At 37.9% G+C, this 20,069-nt stretch overlaps 1 protein-coding gene across 4 annotated transcripts in view; it reads right to left on the bottom strand.

Annotated features, from left to right (window-relative positions):
- Positions 1 to 20,069, bottom strand: part of NBEA (neurobeachin) — a 274,737-nt gene that overhangs the window by 59,792 nt on the left and 194,876 nt on the right. For all 4 annotated transcript variants that reach the window (XM_017854162.1, XM_017854160.1, XM_017854159.1 and 1 more), the window contains one exon: positions 18,113 to 18,265. In XM_017854162.1, the coding sequence (XP_017709651.1) occupies positions 18,113 to 18,265 (153 nt within the window). The remainder of the gene's footprint in view (positions 1 to 18,112; positions 18,266 to 20,069) is intronic.

The raw sequence follows: 20,069 nt of genomic DNA, 5'->3' as shown, positions 1-20,069 counted from the left end.
AGCATTTGCTGGTTTGTAAAGGATTTTATTTCTCCTTCACTTATGAAGCTTAGTTTGGCTGGATATGAAATTCTGGGTTGAAAATTCTTTTCTTTAAGAATGTTGAATATTGGCTCCCACTCTCTTGTAGCTTGTAGAGTTTCTGCCAAGAGATCTGCTCTTAGTCTGATGGGCTTCCCTTTGTGGGTAACCCGACATTTCTCTCTGGCTGCCCGTAACGTTTTTCCCTTCATTTCAACTTTGGTGAATCTGACAATTATGTGTCTTGGAGTTGCTCTTCTCGAGGAGTATCTTTCTGGTGTTCTCTGTATTTCTTGAATTTGAATGTTGGCCTGCCTTACGAGCTTGGGGAAGTTCTCCTGGGTAATATCCTGCAGAGTGTTTTCCAACTGGGTTCCATTTCTCCCCGTCACTTTCCAGTACACCAATCAGACGTAGATTTGGTCTTTTCACATAGTCTCATATTTCTTGGAGGCTTTGTGTGTTTATTTTACTCCTTTTCTCTAAACTTCTCTTCTCTCTTCATTTCATTCATTTGATCTTCAATCACTGATACCCTTTCTTCCAGTTGATCGAATCGGCTACTGAAGCTTGTGCGTGTGTCACGTAGTTCTCGTGCCATGGCTTTCAGCTCCATCAGGTCATTTAAGGACTTCTCTACATTGTTTATTCTCTTTAGCCATTTGTCTAATCTTTTTTCAAGGTTTTTAGCTTCTGTGCAATGGGTTTGAACTTGCTCTTTTAGCTTGGAGAAGTTTGATCGTCTGAAGCCTTGTTCTCTCAACTCGTCAAAGTCATTCTCCATCCAGCTTTGTTCCGATGTTGGCGAGGAGCTGCATTCCTTTGGAGGGGAGAGGTGCTCTGATTTTTAGAATTTTCAGCTTTTCTGCTCTAATTTTCCCCCATCTTTGTGGTTTTATCTATCATAAGTCTACCAAAGACCAAAGTCTTTGATGATGGTGATGTACAGATGGGGTTTTGGTGTGGATGTCCTTTCTGTTTGTTAGTTTTCCTTCTAACAGTCTGGACCCTCAGCTGCTGGTCTACTGGCGTTTGCTAGAGGTCCACTCTGGACCCTGTTTGCCTGGGTATCAGCAGTGGAGGCTGCAGAACAGTGAATATTGCTGAACAGCAAATGTTGCTGCCTGATTGTTCCTCTGGAAGCTTCGTCTCAGAGGGGTACCTGGCCACGTGAGGTGTCAGTCTGCCCCTACTGGGGGGTGCCTCCCAGTTAGGCTACTCAGGGGTCAGGGACTCACTTAACGAGGCAGTCTGTCCATTCTCAGATCTCAAACTCCATGCTGGGAGAACCACTACTCTCTTCAAAGTTGTCAGACAGGGACATTTAAGTCTGCAGAGGTTTCTGCTGCCTTTTGTTCGGCTATGCCCTGCCCCAGAGGCGAAGTCTACAGAGACAGGCAGGCCTTCTAGAGGGGCGGTGGGCTCCACCCAGTTCGAGTTTCCNCTCAGCTGCTGGTCTACTGGCGTTTGCTAGAGGTCCACTCTGGACCCTGTTTGCCTGGGTATCAGCAGTGGAGGCTGCAGAACAGTGAATATTGCTGAACAGCAAATGTTGCTGCCTGATTGTTCCTCTGGAAGCTTCGTCTCAGAGGGGTACCTGGCCACGTGAGGTGTCAGTCTGCCCCTACTGGGGGGTGCCTCCCAGTTAGGCTACTCAGGGGTCAGGGACTCACTTAACGAGGCAGTCTGTCCATTCTCAGATCTCAAACTCCATGCTGGGAGAACCACTACTCTCTTCAAAGTTGTCAGACAGGGACATTTAAGTCTGCAGAGGTTTCTGCTGCCTTTTGTTCGGCTATGCCCTGCCCCCAGAGGCGAAGTCTACAGAGACAGGCAGGCCTTCTAGAGGGGCGGTGGGCTCCACCCAGTTCGAGTTTCCAGGCTGGTTTGTTTACCTACTCAAGCCTTAGCAATGGCAGGAGCCCCTCCCCCAGCCTCACTGCCACCTTGCAGTTTGATCTCAGACTGCTGTGATAGCAATGAGTGAGGCTCTGTGGGCGTGGGACCCTCTGAGCCAGGCTCAGGATATCATCTCCTGGTGTACCGTTTGCAAAGACTGTTGGTGTGCCATTTGCTAAGACTGTTGGAAAAGTGCAGTATTAGGGTGGAAGTGACCTGATTTTCCAGGTGCCGTCTGTCACAGCTTCCCTTGGCTAGGAAAGGGAATTCCCTGACCCCTTGCGCTTCCTCGCCCTGCTTCGGCTCATGCTCGGTGGGCTGCATCCACTGTCCTGCACCCACTGTCCGACAAGCCCTAGTGAGATGAACCTGGTACCTCTGTTGGAAATGCAGAAATCACCTGTCTTCCGCATTGCTCACGCAGAAGAGCTCTAGACTGGAGCTGTTCCTATTCAGTCATCTTGGAACCAGCCGTAATAGCCTTTAATTAAATTTAAAAATATTTATGTCTATAGTTATTTACCCTATTCTATATATTACAGAGGCAACATAGTGAATCAATAAATAATTGATTGCAGTTAAATAATTTTGTCTTTTTTGTTATAAAATTAAATGACAAAGAAACAATGAGGTAGGAGGTTAAATAAACTCTTGTCAATTTTTTATCTTGCCACTTACTGTGCAGAAAGAAAAGAAGATACAGTTTACACAGGTAAAAGCTAAATCTAGTTCAAAATCAAATGAATATCTAAGAATGGAACATTAGCTATCAATAATTAAAATATAACAACTTTTCTAAAACTGAAGCCTGACATTAAGACTCTTTACGATAAACAGCATTGACCGGTCATTGGTATCTGTTTATTTTGTTCTTTTCAGAGCCGTTTTTATATACAAACCCATTTGGCATTTTGAAACGGGATTTTTAGTACAATACTTACATTGGAAAAATGTAAAGAAATACTTGATCACTAAGCTATTAGTCTCATAATGCTCTTAATCGCTTTCTTTACCCTCTACTTGCATATCTAGAGGCAGAAGCAATTGTGTTAAGCCTAGATAAACCAATTCCCAACCCATAGCTCTGCCCTGGGGATCTGCAAGGAAGGAAATAAAGAGTGGTATTTAAACTAGAGAGGATATCTCTTAGATGGATAATATTTCCCTCATTCTAATTTCTATTTTGTCCCATGAGTATTAGATGGTACAGAATTCTTTCTCTAGCAGGTTTGGCGTAAAGCTTCTCTGAAATTTATGAAAAAAAGAAAGTAGACTACTGAATTTAACTGTGAGGAGACAATACTTCTCCTGAATTTAAACATTTAAGAATATTAAATACCCATGTCTTCTTCTAGACCAGAGCAAAATATTTATTTCCCATCCCTTGTTTTCATTACCTCAAAATCTGCTTTTGGGATTAAAAAATTCTCTAGAGTTGCATATATTCAAGTAGATAATCAGAAAGCCATATTGTCACTTCTGTAGTGTCTATGCCATCTTCTTTTCATAATTTAACTGAAGTTATAGCTATTACAACTTCAATAATTCAACTGTTTTAAGCAGAGACAATATAGTTGTCTTTGATGTTTATTTTGAGGGGCTTAAATTATTCTAGTACTTGACTGTTTCTGGATGTATAAGGCAGAAGATTATTTCTAGCCCTCACAGCTCTCCACATGGGTTACTACAACGTACTTCAAACTTCTTCTGTAATCCAATCTGTCTGGCGCCCTGCTTGTGGGACAGACTTGTCAAGCCATCCTGTCCACATTGCCATTCTCTGTTTCAAAGCTGCCACTGCTCCTCCCAGCATAACCTATGTGACTCAGGCCTTTCAAACCTCCATCCCACCTTTCCCCACTGTTTCTCAGGACTTCCTGATATAAATCCTTAGTTTCCCTAGCATAGACACTTCACAGCCCTTAGGCACACAGCAGCTGGTGTGACGTCAGAGCTTTTGCTTTCTTTCTCTCTAGCCTGAAAGCATTGTCTTCCTGCTTTTTGAAGACCTACCCATCCTTCTTACTCAAGTTCAGTGTTTGCTTCCTGTGTTCTCAGCTCTCACTTGTTTTTTTCTATGAATTTCTATCCAACACTTTTCAACAGTATCCTCCTGTTACTTAATAGAGTAAGATAACCATGCAAACTTACTTGTGAAATCATTTTACAACTGCAAGGTACTGTACAAATGAATGGGATGATTGTCAATTAGCACTTCATTGTTTCCAAAGTTAATACTATATCCTCAATTAGAATATAAGCCTTTTGAATATAGGGACTTTACCTAATTCTTATCTTGCATTTCCCATAACTCTTAACCTATCATTAGATAATAATTATTTAATAAATATTTATAGGTTTATTAATTAAAGCAGTGGAAAAGATGTGATGGTCACAAAAGGAAGGAATAAAAGAAATGTCAGGAATGAGGGTGGGGCTGGGGAAGAAGCTCATTCATTCACTCAGCAACTATTGATTGGCCATCCGCTTTGTGACAGACCCTCTTCTAGATTGTAAGATTATAGCAGTGAACAAAAAAACCCAAAGTCCCTGCAAGAGAGTTTACATTGTAGTGGGAGGAGACCAACAAAAACTAAGATAATTAGTAAGATACAGGGTGTGTCAGCAGGTGACAAGTGCAAAGGAAACAGAAAAGCAGGATGGGGAGCAGGGAGTACGTGTAGTGGGGAGAGGATTGCTGATTTAGGGGAGGAGGTCAGGGAAGGCGTCCCTGAATTTGTGACAATTAAGGACCCTGATGAAGAAATGAACTGTAAAGACATCTGGGATAAGAGCATTTCAGACAGAGGGAACATTCATTCGTTCAACATGGAGCACCTGTTATGTGCCAGGCAGTGTTCTAGGCCCTGGGATACTGTGATAAACAAGACAAAACCTCTGATTTCTGGGAGTAGATTCCACTGAAATGCAAATAAAGAAGGTGAATATAGTCTAATCTCCCTCCTGTCCCAAATTACTGACCACCTACCGTATGTCAGACATTAGCCTTGGAGGACACATAGATGAATAAGCATTTGACGTCCTGAAAAAGATTACAGTCTAGTGGAGGATACACATGTTCTCCGGCTATTTCCGCTGCTTAGAATTTCTGCTAAAGGGCCAAGTTGACAATAGGAACTAAACACCCATGCTTTCGTTTTAGCAGAACTCTCTAAAATGTTCTTCCCAGATGGATTTATCTATCTCTGCTGCTGTAGCCGTCACTACTCTGCACGCTTATTCCCAACCCTTCACCTGCCTCCGTAAGACCAGAGAAACCTGAGGGAAAACGGCCACTGGTAGTAACTCCCAGGGAGATAACAGGCTCAAATTTTAAAATACACCCAGAATCAATAATTTCTTACTACTTTTTTACTGCTACCCCTGGTCCAAGCCACCATCATCTCTCACAATACCTTCTAGCAGATCTTCCTGATTCTACCCTTGTAGAATCATTCATTTCCAACACTGCAGCCAGAGTGATCCTTTCAAAACATAAGGAAGATCAGTCACTCTTCTGCTCAAAACATTGCAAGGACTTTACATTTTACTCATGGTAAAAAGGCAAAGTACTTACGATGGCCTTCGAGACCCTGTGTGATGCTCCCCTACTATTACTCGGTCCTCTTTTCCTACTGTGTGCCTACTTGCCCAGCCTTTCCTGGCCCACCGGCCTCCTTGCCAAGCACATCCCTGCCACTGGGCCTTTGTTCTAATGTTCCCTTTGCCCACAATGCTCTTTCCCCAAGAGAGTCACTTGGCTCCCTCCCTCTGCTCTTCCAGGCCTTCCTCTAATCTCCCTTCACAGGGAGGCTGTCCTGACCGCTCTCCCCTGCAGGTACTCATGGTCCCCTTTTCTTGCAGTGTTATTTTCTACCACCGATCACCTTCTAACATACTAGATGTTTCACTTTTAAAAAATTGTCTATTGCCTGTCTCCCTTTGATCAAAAGTAAGCTCCAGGAGGGTAGAGATCCTTGCAAACACATGAAACATCACCCGGAACACTCAGCAGGTATCTGTTCAATAAACACTATCAGTGTTTACTGGGACTGTTTGTTTATTTGTCTGTGCCCCTATCTAGAGGGAACCTTCTGAAGCCACTCACTGAGTTGCTTACCTTTGTGTTCCCAGAGCCCAGACCAGGATGAAATGAATGATAGCCCCTTTATAACTATGGAATGAACGAAGGAATTTCTCTACTCTAGTTTCACTTAGAGTAGGATCCATGGCCATTCTTTGTATTTTCCATAATGCCTTGCTCATAACTAGCTCTCAGTAAAGACTTACGGAACGAACAAGTCCTCAATTTAAGAAATAAGGAGGACACTGCAATTCCAAGAGATAGGGTGTCTTATTTCCAAGTGTCATGGTGTGTTGTAAGCTGCACCTGACAGTGATGACTTAAGAATGACGCTGTATGGCAGACACACCTGAATGCAGTTGAGAGTCTCAAGCTAGGGAATTGGGGTGGCCAACCTAGAGATCCATTCCTTACCTGTGAGGAATATCTGAGCCCCCTCTGGCCCATCTCAAGGAACACAGGCCATAATGGGAATCAAAGCCCTTTGTTTTGAGTTAAATGAAGGTTGCCAGATAGAGGTTGTTGTGGTTGGGTGGGGGAGTGTTAAGTAAAAATGTGATATAAACAGCAGGCTTTTTGCAAGTGATTGCAGTTCTGCTGTCCAGTCTGCTGCCACTGAGTCATATGGGTCTCCTGTCCAGCCTGCTACCACTGGACCTTCCCCAATAGGTAAGTCACCAGTGAAACTATGTCATGCTCACAGCTCTGGGTCTCTTCTTTGGCCTCTAGAACCTGGTGCCATCCCTGTTGAAGTTAATAGGGGTTCAGCACAACACATGGCTAACAGGTGTTCCAGAGATGGCACTCAAACACAAGATGTCTATCTTCATATTTTGATTTCCTACATAAGACTTCCAAAAATTCTTATGTTATTTGCTCTAAATTCTTTTTTAAGCCAGGGTTTTTAAAAGTAGATTATACCCCAAATGCAAATTTTACATTTGCATTTGGGGTATAATCTACTTAAAAAAAAACTCGGCTTAAAAAGAAACATTTTCTTTGAAATACAGACATTCTGTAAAGGCTATAATACAATATGAGCAGAGCCACACTGGAGCTTGGCTTGCCCTGCCTCAGTTGCTGTGCATGCTCTGCTGACTGCAGACAGCCTGCACTTGGCCCAGCAGCACCAGGAATTTGCTGGGCTGAGGGCTAGAGGAGATTATCAGTGCACATCCGTGAAAGGGCCTTTTCCTAAAACAAATTTTTAAAAGAGTAGATTATGATGGATGGACCCAGCATTAGGGTAATGTTATCAGAGATACTTTCCATTTCTGTCCTTTGTCAGAAGGTCAGATTATAATCAGGTTAGAACTAAACACAATGCTTTATTAATGTTTCATGAGTAAGTCAGTCGTAATAAACCTAGCTTCATGTGGATAAATTAGACCAATTCTTGATGTATAAACTTAATGACCTTAGAATTCATTGAAATGTCTACTAAAAGTATCTGTATGACTTTTCCAGATTTTCTAGTGAGAGTAAATTTTGTATTTCACAGGTCTTCAGTGAAACATAATTCTTGGCACTGTATTTACAAAACAAACAATTCTAACCAATTGTATATATGTTATTGTCCAAAACTTAAACAACGAAGTACTGCTTCATTTTTAAAAAATAAAAAAATGAAATTAGGTTGTAGACATGTAAAGTCTGCGACAAATGCATCAAATATCTGCTGTTCAATTGCTGGCATGCAATAATAAAGCTGGGCATTTAATCATCAATGATATCACTTTTTATAATACTTTGTCATCTTTGCCTTGAATTTCTTAATGACAGTTTGAAAGAAGGAGGGAATACTCACAGATACAGAATACTAATCCATACAAAGAAATGGAAGCTTTTTTTTACCACTGTGAATGTCATTTCTTCGGAATATATGACATTTTCATTTTATACTTTAGGTTCATTACAAAGAACTCTTTCAAATAACTGAAGATAATCCTAGTCAAAATTATAAATATACTAGAGCACATTTTCTCTAAACCTATTTCATAAGAACTAAATCCTGTATGAATTACCCAGCCAATATAGTTAGAAACTTTTAAAGTTACAAAACAACATAAAAAATAAAGCCTATATTAAAGGAATTTATGGAAAATTTAAATACCTGATATTTTATATTAGTACCTAGACTTTGTATATTACATAAATACTCATCAAATAAACATTCCTTCAGCAAGTATGAACATATGTAGATAACTGGTTAAACTTTTTAGTTTTACTATGGATATCTCACATTATTTCTGCAAGAGATCAGTATGATCATTTCCTAGCAGTAGGATAAGAAAACCGACCAGGAGTTGGAGCCACAGAAACTATGAAAAAGGTGCTATGAAGGAAAACTTCAAGTTGAAGCAGCACAGAAGACACTGAGAGAGGAGCGGCTGCAGAGTCATGCAGCCACATTTCACGAGATGTCTTTGCATAGCATTGATGCTTAAGACAGTTCTCAGAGGCAGCAGCGTGGGCTTGTCCTTTAGCTCTAATTCTGAAGCAAGTAAGAATGGCTGCTATAGGTGTTGTGGATACAGCTTTTTGTTGATACATAAGGTAGCTTTCCCTTTCTATTCTGTAGGCTTCCTTCAAGGAAAACCCAGAAGCACAACACAGAAACAATAAGCACTTTTCAAGTAAGGCATTCCTACATGCGATTCATTTCACCCGGCACTGCTTCCAGGTGATGCAGAGAACAAAGACTGGGGCAGTTTAATTATCCTGAATATGCAGAATTTTGTATAAAACCTTTCGCTCCATGGAATAAAGGTTCAGTTCACAAGTCTTACCAGATTCATTAATTCCTATGATGAAATAACAGGAATTTGGTTTAGAATACAGGGAAACTGCAGTGCCTTGCTTCTTTCATTCCTTCATGAACACAAGTTGGAACTTACTACTTATTATTAAAATGGACTATTCATTTCTGAGAATGTTTTATATTTCCAGAGATGCACAATATGTATCTTTCATATATTAGTCAGTTGTAAAACTTAATTCTTTTGAATATGCGAGAGTAAATATTTGAGGAACAGTGGCTTCACTGAGCAATTCTTACAGTTCCTAGTGTGTTGCACACAGCTGGCTGGATTAATATGTAATTTACAGGGATGCTACATAGTGAGGCTTATTTTAAAGAAGCACACTTTGATTAAAGTCTGCTTATCAGCACTTCAGATGTTAAAAAGACAAGTTATAACAGGTAAGAAGTATATATAAACAGAAGTCAATTCTTAAACTGGTCATGTTAGTGTCAGGAGTAAATTATTTGCTATATTTAATTTATGTGCAATATAAGTACTCCGAGCAATTATAAATTTTAAAAATTGTTACTCAAAATTTGTATTCATGTGTTTTATTCGCTCTTACAGAAAGAGGGAAAACCTACTTCAGAGTTTAAACTGTCTTTACAGTATAATATCATTTTTTCAGGCTATTCCTTTCAATGCATGATCTGTTAATTCTCTAAAACCCAAATGACATGAAACCATCTGGTGAGAATCAGGTTTTTTAAAGAGACTTTTTAAAAGAAAACCTGTGTATTGATCACACGTGTACTGAGATAGACCAGGGTGTCACTGATGAAGACTGAATTTTAAATCTGGGTCACAATTAGGTGTTTGGAGGCCACCCAAGCACAGATACATACAGTTTGCAAATAACAAACAAGATATTCCAAAGTTTCTTTACAATTTGGTGATTGAAATATATATTGCAGTAGAAACGGTATTATTCTACTATGGTTTTGTTCGCAAGTCTATAAATTATATTTAATTCAAACTACAGGTGGAATTTTGCAGACTTTTAGATGGAACTAGGGGACACTACATTGAGAGTTCCAACTTGTAACACCAAGCATGGTTAGTTAGAAAAGCACATGGGTTCAGACTTTCCATGAACCACTTTGCCTTCCTACACCTCAGTCTCCTCATTCAAATAAAGGTGTATTCCAGCTCTAAAATCCCATGACTACAAAGCTTAGAATGTAAATAAATATCATTTCTTCCATTTGTAGAATTGAAGGAGGACACCCTTCCTCTCATACCAGATGGGCAGAGGGAGCTGGTATTTCCTCAGCTGTAAGTCGAGGGCTTCCTGGCAGTGAAAGGAAGCCTAATGGGTGAGGGTGGAGAGTAAAAGATATAAAAACAGGGACCACAGACAGTCAGGTCCTAAAAGCTGCTGGGGCTGGACCATGATACTAATCTTGGATCAATTCTCATCTCTTCCCGTCTTCTGCTCACCCTATAGGACTGGCTTCTGATTTCCTTCTCTTCTCCTTCTCCACAGCTCCTCTTGCCACCACCACTTACCTATCCTGTAGACTGTGAATAAGAAACTGACACCTTGATAAGTTGGTGGTATTTGGCCTGTAAATTTACCTCAATGGGGCCGAACGTGGTGGCTCAGGCCTGTAATCCCAGCACTTTGGGAGGCTGAGGTGGGAGGATTACTTGAGCCCAAGAGTTCGAGACTCTTCCATCTCTATAACAAATTTAAAAAATAGCTGGGTGTGGTGGCATGCACCTGTGGTCCCAGCTACTTGGGAGGCTGAGGTGGGAGGATCACTTGAGCCCAGGAGTTCAAGGCTGCAGTGGTCACTGACTGCACCACTGCACTTCAGTCTGGGCAAGAGTGAGACCCTGTCTCAAAACAAGCAAGCAAACAAACAAAAACAGCTAAAAATAGAATTACCATATAATCCAGCCATCCCACTAGGTATTTACCCAAAGGAACTGAAATCAATATGCTAAAGGGATATTTGCATTCCCATGTTCCCTGCAGCATTATTCATAATAGCCAGGATATGGAAACAGCCTAAGTGTCCACCAACGAATGAATGGATTTTAAAAATATGGTATATATAAACAATGACATAATACTCAGCTTTAAAAAACAACAGGAAATTCTGTCATTTGTGGTAACATGGATGAACCTGGAGGATATTATGTTAAATAAAACAGGCCAGGCACAGAGACACAAATAATGTATGATCTCACTTACATTTGGAATCTAAAAAAGTCAAACTCATAGAAGTAGAGAGTAGAATGGTAGTTACCAGAGGCTGATGGGAGATATGGATAGGGAAAGGGGAAATGTTGGTCACTGGGTGCAGTTACAGTTAGGAGGAATAAACTCTGGTGTTCCATTGCACAGCAAAGTGCAATAATCTGACTATCTATCTATCTATCTATCTATCTATCTATCTATCTATCGATATAGCTAAAAGAGAGGATTTTAAATGTTCTCACCACAAAGAAATGATAAATATTTGAGGTGATGGATATGCTAACTATTCTGATTTGTATACATATATCAAAACATCACAGTATACCCCATAAATATAAACAATTATTAATTGTCAATTAAAAATAAAACAAAACTTAAAAGATAACCATAATGCTTCAAAAAAGTTCTCACTTACGAAAACCTAGAAACTTCATTTATCGGAAAAGTTTATTTAGTTGGATTGCATTACCACCCAACACACTAGGTGAATGTAGCATTTTCTGCAGATACAGGTAGGTCTTGCTTGTTTAGCTTATACCAACATTAATTATTTGATGGTTTCTCATCAATAATACTTATTAGTTTTTCCTACATTCAAAACATTTGGGGTATCGTACTGCCTAGGGGATTTGTCTTTAAAAGCAAGACTGACTTTTCTATTTCATTTAGGCACATCAGTAATAAAATTATTAATTCTGGGGGCACACAAACTTCTTTGACTATGAAGGACACAAATTCTGTGTCTATAATGAATCACTAAATGTTTTATTAAAATAAGTCTAAAAATGTTTTAGCATTCAATAAACACATGAAGAGATGCTCAATATCATTAGTCACTAGGGAATATATATTAAAATTGTAGGCCAGGCTTGGTGGCTCACGCCTGTAATCCCAGCACTTTGGGAGGCCGAGGTGGGCAGATCACGAGGTCAGGAGATAGAGACCACCCCAGCTAACACGGTGAAACCCTGTCTCTACTAAAAATAAAAAATTAGCCAGGCATGGTGGTGGGCACCTGTAGTCCCAGCTACTCAGGAGGCTGAGGCAGAAGAATGGCGTGAACCCGGGAGGCGGAATTTGCAGTGAGCCGAGATCGTGCCACTGCACTCCAGCCTGGGTGACAGAGAGAGACTCCATCTCAAAAAAAAAAAAAAAAAGGTAAAGAGATATTACCTCACATTCACTAGAATGGATGTAATTAAAAAAAAAAAAAAAAACCAAAACAAAACAGGTAATAACAAGTGGGAGTGAGGATACTGAGGAACTGGAACTTTCATACATTGCTGGGCAATGCAAGGTCATTTTGAGAAACAGCTGGGCAGTTTCTTAAAAAGTTAAACATACATTTACCACATGACCTAGCAATTCTACTCCTAGGTCTACACCCCAAATAAATAAAAATGTATGTTCACATAGAAACTTAAATATGACTGTTCATAGCAGCATTACTCAAAATTGCCAAAAAGTAGAAACAAATCAAATGTTCATCGACTGATGAATAGGTTAACAAAATGTGATATTCCACACAATGTGGTACTATTATGTAAAAAGCGGAGCAAAATATCAATAATACCAATACATGCTACAACATGGGTGAATCTCAAAAACTACTCAAAGAAGTCAAACCCAAAGACCACAGTGTATAATTCCTTTTATATGAAATACACAGAAAAGGCAAACCTTTGGAGATAAAAAGTTGATCAGCAGTTGCCTTGGGCTGGAGGTGGGCAGGGGATCTTTCTGGGGTGGTGAAAATATTCTAAGATTAGACTGTGGTGATGGTCATATAACTGTTAAAATTTACTAAAAATCATTAAAATTGTACACTGAAAACAAGTGAATTTTATGATATATAACTTATATTTTAATAAAGCCATTAAAAATGTTTTGGCATCATCTAAGTGACAGCAAGAAAGTGATTTTGTTACATTTATCAGTGCTTAGTTCTTTTTTATGGCTAACTAGTACTTCATAATATGGAGTTACCATAGTTTATTTTAGTTTGTTTATTCATTTACCAGGTGAGAAATATTTGGGTAGTTTCCAGTTTTTGACGAAAGCAAATAAAGCCATTATAAACATTAATGTACTCATATGAATATAAGTTTTCATTTTTGGGCGGCTAAAACCAAGGAGTAGGGTTGCTGGATTATATGGTTGGTGTGTGTTTATAGGAAACTACCAAACTTTTCTACCAGCAGGATAAGTGAATTTCAGCTATTGTGCATCTCTACCAGGGCTTGGGACGTCAGAGGTTTTTTTTATCCCCTTTTAATTTTTAAAGTCATTCTAATGTGTAATGGTAGCTTACTGTGGTTTCAATTTGATTAATTTTAATTTATGGATTAATTTTTGATATGAGGCATCTTTTCATGTGTTTATTTGCCATCTATATATCTTCTTTGCTGAAGATTCTTTTGCTCCTCCTTTAAAAAATTAATTATCTTAATTTTGTTATTTATTTTTGAGTGCTCTTTATATATTTTAGATCCTAGTCCTTTATTAGATATGTTTTGAATTTTTTTTTCTCATCCTGTGGCTTGTCTTTTAATTTTCTTACAGTAGTGATCAAAGAAGCTAAGTTTTAATAAAGTCCAGTGTATCAGGGTTTTCTTTTATGGGTTGTGCTTTTGTTGTCGTATCTAAAACATCTTTGCTAACATAAGGTCACAAAGATTTCCTCCTATATGTTTCTTTTAGATGTTTTGTAGTTTTGGGTTTCAAACTTAGGTCCATGATCTATTTTGAGTTAATTTTTTTATATGGTGTGATGTAAGGACTGAAACCTTCCCCTTCCTTTTTTTGGATATAGATATCCAACTCTTCTAGCACCAATTTTTCCAGCACCATTTGTTGAGTGCCAATTTATCTTTATTTTGTTTTATTTTTTTGAGAGAGGGTATTGCTCTGGTGGAGTGCAGTGGCGCAATCTCGGCTGGAATGCAGTGGCGCGATCTTGGCTCATTGCAGCTTCGACCTCCTAGGCTCAAACGATCCTCCCACCTCAGCCTCCTGAGTAGCTGGAATCACAGAAACCGTGCCACCACACCTGGCTAATTTTTGTATTTTTTGTAGGGACAAGGTTTCACCAATTTATCTTTAAAGCCCGTTTTGCCATGTTTATTAATCAGGTAAAGCAAGGAACATAGCAGAACAGCTAAGAAGACAGCGTGAGCTATGAGCAGACTGGACCATAAAAGGAGGAAAAACTGTGGGGACCAATTTCTATAGCGAACAAATTATTTTTCAGTGGACGAATCTGGAGGCATTTGACCAATCACTTAGTCCACTGTTTCCTACGTCTGCATTTGGAAGCATCAGTGCAGACCTACTCCTAAGAAGAGCGATCACTGAGGACCTTTACTTCCACCTCTCTTTGTTATGACTTTGGTTCATTTACAGAGCAGGCAGCTTCTGTGGTCTTGGTAGAACGCTGACTAGCTGTGTTCCTATTTCCAAACAGCATTCTGCCCAGGCTTTCTCTATTTGGAGAAGTATTTACATGTATTATAATTGAGTACTAGTTAAAATACTTAGTTATGCTTGTTCTCACTGAAATTTGCTATTGGTAATGCAAGATAAAGGAGTTGTTGCAAAAACTGAAAGGTGACATTCACACTATCTCTCCAACGAGCTATTTCTCTAATGGCTTCTTTTCAATACAAAAAAGTCTCTGCTTAAATAACTATAATGAGAAACTGATCTTAGATAACTGCTTTCAAAAATGCTAATGCCAAATGCCCTCTGCTTTTCACAACACAATTTCGTTAATTTAGGCCTCTACTAGAAACTTAAGACAAGATGGTTTAGCTCATATACATGAGAGCCCATTTCCCCAATTTTTAAAAACATATGTCCTTTCCCTGTATCATAGTAAATCTTCCCACATCCTAAAACTTTCTTCTCAAACTTTTAGTCTTTTCTTAAGAAGGCAAATCCGTTTCCTACAGTTATCTCTACACTGAATGGAATGGGTACCACTGAAAATAGTACTCTCCTAGGAGGAAATGTGGCCTAGTCCTGGGACTGGGAAACAACAGTGGCCTCCTGCTCATCCAGTCTGCATCACTGCATGTTTAGAAGTCTAAAAAATGTCATATTCATTTCTTGGTACATTATCAGTAAACATTAGCAAATTAATAAATGTGAAATGTCCAGTGGATAATAAAGATAACTACTCTATTTTTCTTTAATGCATATTTAAGCTTGGTATACTTGCAATCTTTTATCTGTGAATGATCTGCATTAACCATGTTCATAATGTTAAAGGAAATAAATAAGTTCTCGATTGACAATTATTAACCTAAAAGTAGAGATCCAATAATCTCAAAGAATTTCACAAAGAAGAGACAATATCAGATGTAGCTGGCATATTGGAAAGAGTATGGCTTGGGAGTTAAAACTATCCTGTACTTGAATCTGGGTTCTGCCATGGATAAATTATGAAACATGTCTGGCCTTCATGTTTCTTATCTGTAAAACAAAAGTTAAAATAAATCAAGTGCCAGCCAGGCGTGGTGGCTCACATCTGTAATCCCAGCACTTTGGGAGGCTGAGGCGGGCGGATCACGAGGTCAGGAGATTGAGACCTTCCTGGCTAACAACGTGAAACCCTGTCTCTACCAAAAATACAGAAAAAAAAAAAAAAAAAAAAAAAAAAAAAATTAGGTGGGCGTGGTGGCAGGTGCCTGTAGTCCCAGCTACTCGAGGCTGAGGCAGGAGAATGGTGTGAACCCGGGAAGTGGAACTTGCAGTAAGCCAAGATCGCGCCACTGCACTCCAGCCTGGGCAACAGAGCAAGACTCTGTCTCAAAAAAAAAAAAAAAAAAAAAAAAAAAAAAAAAAAAATCAAGTGCCTTGCTTAATGCCTGACAGGTAAGAGGCACTCATTATCAGCACCCATACGAGAATTCTGTTCAATAGCATGATAAACAAAAGCATTGGTCCAACAACGATTGGCTACTTTGCTTGCTTGAGTAAAGGATTCATTCAGTTTGACTAGTTTGTACTTAACAGACTGTATGCTAACAGCAATGAGATTACTGCACCTCTATAATTCATTAATTCATTCATTTACTCAGAAATATTTACTGAACAACCAGTATGTGCCAGGCAGGGTTCTGAGCTCTGGAGCTACAATGGAATGATGTGCCTGAGAGATACTGATATACAGTGAGCTTGTAGGGTTGCATATGGAGAGCTGGTATCCTTACATTGATATTTATAGATAACATTCAAGTATGTAAGAATAATGTGGTGATGAAATACCAATTCTAAAAAGAAACAGAAATTTTCAGAAGTATATATTAGTAAAATATAAGTCATTCACATTAAAAATATAAATTGAAGAAATAAGCTATTGTTCAAGGGAACAGTATGAAATAACTGCATATATCTGAAAGTGCCAATTTAACAGATTGAGAAGTGAGAGAGATTGGCAATAAGACTTATGCAAAACATGAAATTTTCTAAAAAAAAAAGAAGGGGGGAGAACAGATTGCAGATTATCTAGATGACGCTTTTAAGCGTAGGTATATTACATCAGCAACTTTCTAAAATAAAGTACATTAAAAGTAAAGTATTTCTTAGAGACAGAAAATATAGCTCTAAAATACAAGAAAATATGTGACTGACAGTAAAGTCCAAAAGAAAAGTGACAAAAAAACGAGATGAGGGGAGGAGAACCCCATATTTTATGATTCTGTTTATATGAAATGTCTAGAATAGGCAAACCTATGGAGATATAAAGTAGATTTATGTTTGCCTTGGGCTAGCTTGGGGGGGAATGGGGAAATCAGGAAAAGTCGGAGAAGATGCTAAAAGGTATGGGATTCTCTATGAGGTGATAAAAATACTCTTAAATTGTGGTGATGATTGCACAACTTTGTGAATGTACTAATATACATTATTATTTTTTTCACTTTAAATGATGAATGATTTGCATAGCATATGAATTATATTTCAATTAAGCTATTTAAAAAAAGAGGATTAAGGAATATGTGAATTCCCTCACAATGTGTGGACCTTATTTGAATTCTGATTCAAATAAATAAGCTGTAAAAACAAAATAAAATATATTTGTCAGACAGTTGGAAAAACTTGGGAGTGAATGAAACAGGGTTAAAAGTATATTTGGCGTCATTGGTTTTATTGATGTAATTCAACAGTACACTAGAGAGGCTGTTCTGTAAAGTGGTTTATTGTCATGTACTATAACCATGTGGGGATTAAAATCTCCTTGAATATGTGTAAAATGTACTAAAACTCATCAAATTCCCATATGTGAACATTCTATTTATACATTTCTCATTTGGACACTCAGATATCTGTTAATACAGCTTAAAATAATGATGTTTTCTTTTGGGAGGCCCAGGTAGGAGGATTTCTTGATCCCTGGAGTTCAAGATTAGTGTGCACAACATAGTGAGATTCTATCTTACAAAAAAAAATTTTTTTTTAAAAATTAACTTGGCATGGTGGCATTTGCCTATAACCCCAGCTACTCAAGAGGCTGAGGTGGGAGGACTGCTTGAGCCCAGACGTTTGAGGCTTTAGTGAGCTATGATTGCACCACTTCACTCCAGTCTGGGCAACAGAGTGAAACACCGTCTCCAAAACAAAACAAAAAAACATGTTTTCTATTTCAGAATGTTTATACCCTAAGGTAGATTTCACAATATAAAACATCCCACATATAAATATGTTCTAAATAAATTTTTTGTTTTTAGTGTTTTTATAATTAAAAAAGTGTTCAGATTTAGTCAGTAGACAAAACTAAGAAATAGGCATTTATTTTAAGCACTTTAGAATACATTATATTAGTCAACAGATGCTCATCTGATTGCCTTCTCCTAAGGGAGCAAACATAACTGAATTACCATTGCTTTATTAGTCCTCATGAAAGGAAAATCCACTCTACAATAAGGAATGCCGTCAAGACAACAGTAAAATGTTCTCCTTTTCACTTAAAATTTTAACCTTGTATTTACAGATGTTAAGTGGCAACTCGTAATATTATAGTAAAGAACAGGACAAAACAAAACTACGGAATATGTTAACTTACTGATGACTGCTCAAGCAAAAGCAAATCTCTCTTACCATCCTGTTGATCCGCACAAAGTCTTCAGGTTTTTTTGCCCAAGGGGGAAGATCAACATCATTTACCACTACTTCATCTTCTCTGACTCCAAGATTATATCCGTTACTGTTGACAAACATCTCTGGTAGGTAGTAGAACTCTGGAATTAGTTCCTATCAGGAATAAAATGAAGCATATTAAACAAACCACTTCATAAAATCAGTTGAGTAAAACTATTAACTTATAACTTATTAACTATAAATGGAATAAAATAATTTCTTAAAAGCAAATTTTATGAATTTATTCTATTCTATTCTTAATTTTATTCAAAGATCTGAGAAGATAAAGCATTTCTTGTGAACAATTCACTTGAAAATTTATGTTTATGATAGATGATATTTTAAAATGTTACCCATTTTCAATTTTATCCTCCCATACATTAATGAAGAGAAATGAGTATTCAAATTAACAACAGTTCACAATAGCATTAGAAAACAAATATGTAAAGCTATATAAACAAGTCTATGTTGTGTAAAATCTTTGTCTGAAAATTAATGAACTATCCAAATTAGAAATTAATTGCCAGTATTTGTAATAGATCACATATTTTCTACTTTTCTTTTTAATCTATACTGACAATTACAATATGTGATTTTTTATAAAGAGATTCATCGTTTTTTTGACTTGATATAAAGTAAGTTATTTTTATATCAATCACTGAACACAATAAAAGAGATGATACACAATATGATAATCAGTTTTAAATATTTAATGCATGCCATAGAAATGACAGGTCCTCAATAAATTGGATGCAAAGACAACCTGTGTTACTTGTATGTAAGTGTAACATAAACAACTGGATTCAAGGCGAACTCGTGTGTGGTATACAGTGTCTAATTTGAAGTTTATGTTACTTTCAATAAATCTGATATAGAAATGAACTGATTTTAATACCTTAAAAGTTTTTATTTGTTGCTGTTTTTTAAAAAGTAATTGTGAGAAAATTAAAACAAACTACTGTAGTTTTTATGTGTACCATCTGGATCATCTTTTTTCAAATATCAAGATCGGGTTGTGAGGCTACACATTTATTTGTGTAATATGATCAACATTGATGGCATGACACCTGAAACTTAAATCTGTAGTCTTTTCTAGGGATGCAGAGAAAAAATTAAAACACCACATACTGAGGTCTTCAAATAAACTGGATCCCTAACTTTCTAGAAAAAGCATACATAAAATTTTTCTCCTCATGAGTTCTCCCACTAAAACTAATATATCTGTTTTAAGTAGGTGTTCATTTTAGTAATGCTCTGTGTGAAACTGATCATTACTCTTATGATGATCACTGTGAGCTGTAAGAAAAATATAAATGTTCATTTTCTCCAGCATTATGGGTGCATTGACAGGTCCATATAAATGATTTTTTCTGGATAAATGGAGCTTTGCTTTTTTAAGAATCAGTTTTCTTCCATTTAAATAGAAATCTTTCTAAAATCCTTTACATATTTCTCTGACATTTACTTATGCATATAGTAAAGGTTTTTAGTACCAGAAACTGTGATGGGTACTCAGGAAACAAAAAATGAACAAGACATGGCCTTACTGTTAAGTAATTCATAGTCTGGCCTATGGGGCAGATGTAGAATCAGATGGTTATAATACACAATAGCAGCTGTGGAAGAAGGGAGCAGGGAGGAAAGAGCAGGGGATTCTGGGCAAGTCAGGAGAGACTTCATTGGAGATGGGACATTGGAGTTGGAGCATGGCTAAGACGAAAACAAAAAGAGGGGGCGGGGCACCCTCAGGGAGTTCTGTGGAGTGGTGATGAACACAAGAGAAGAATAGGGTATATGGTGGGTAGATCAAGACAAGAGAGAGATGAGATGGTAGGAGGTATATGAGACCAGATGATGAGAAAAGTTTTATGAAGGATAGGCTGTTTGGATTTTGTCTTACTGGTTTAGAAATTTTAAA

This window comes from Rhinopithecus bieti, unplaced genomic scaffold (genome assembly GCF_001698545.2).
Source record: "Rhinopithecus bieti isolate Rb0 unplaced genomic scaffold, ASM169854v2 scaffold_35538, whole genome shotgun sequence".
NCBI classification, from domain to species: Eukaryota; Metazoa; Chordata; class Mammalia; order Primates; family Cercopithecidae; genus Rhinopithecus; species Rhinopithecus bieti.
Note: the sequence above shows the minus strand (reverse complement) of the source record. Positions and strands in the feature narration are given on the sequence as shown.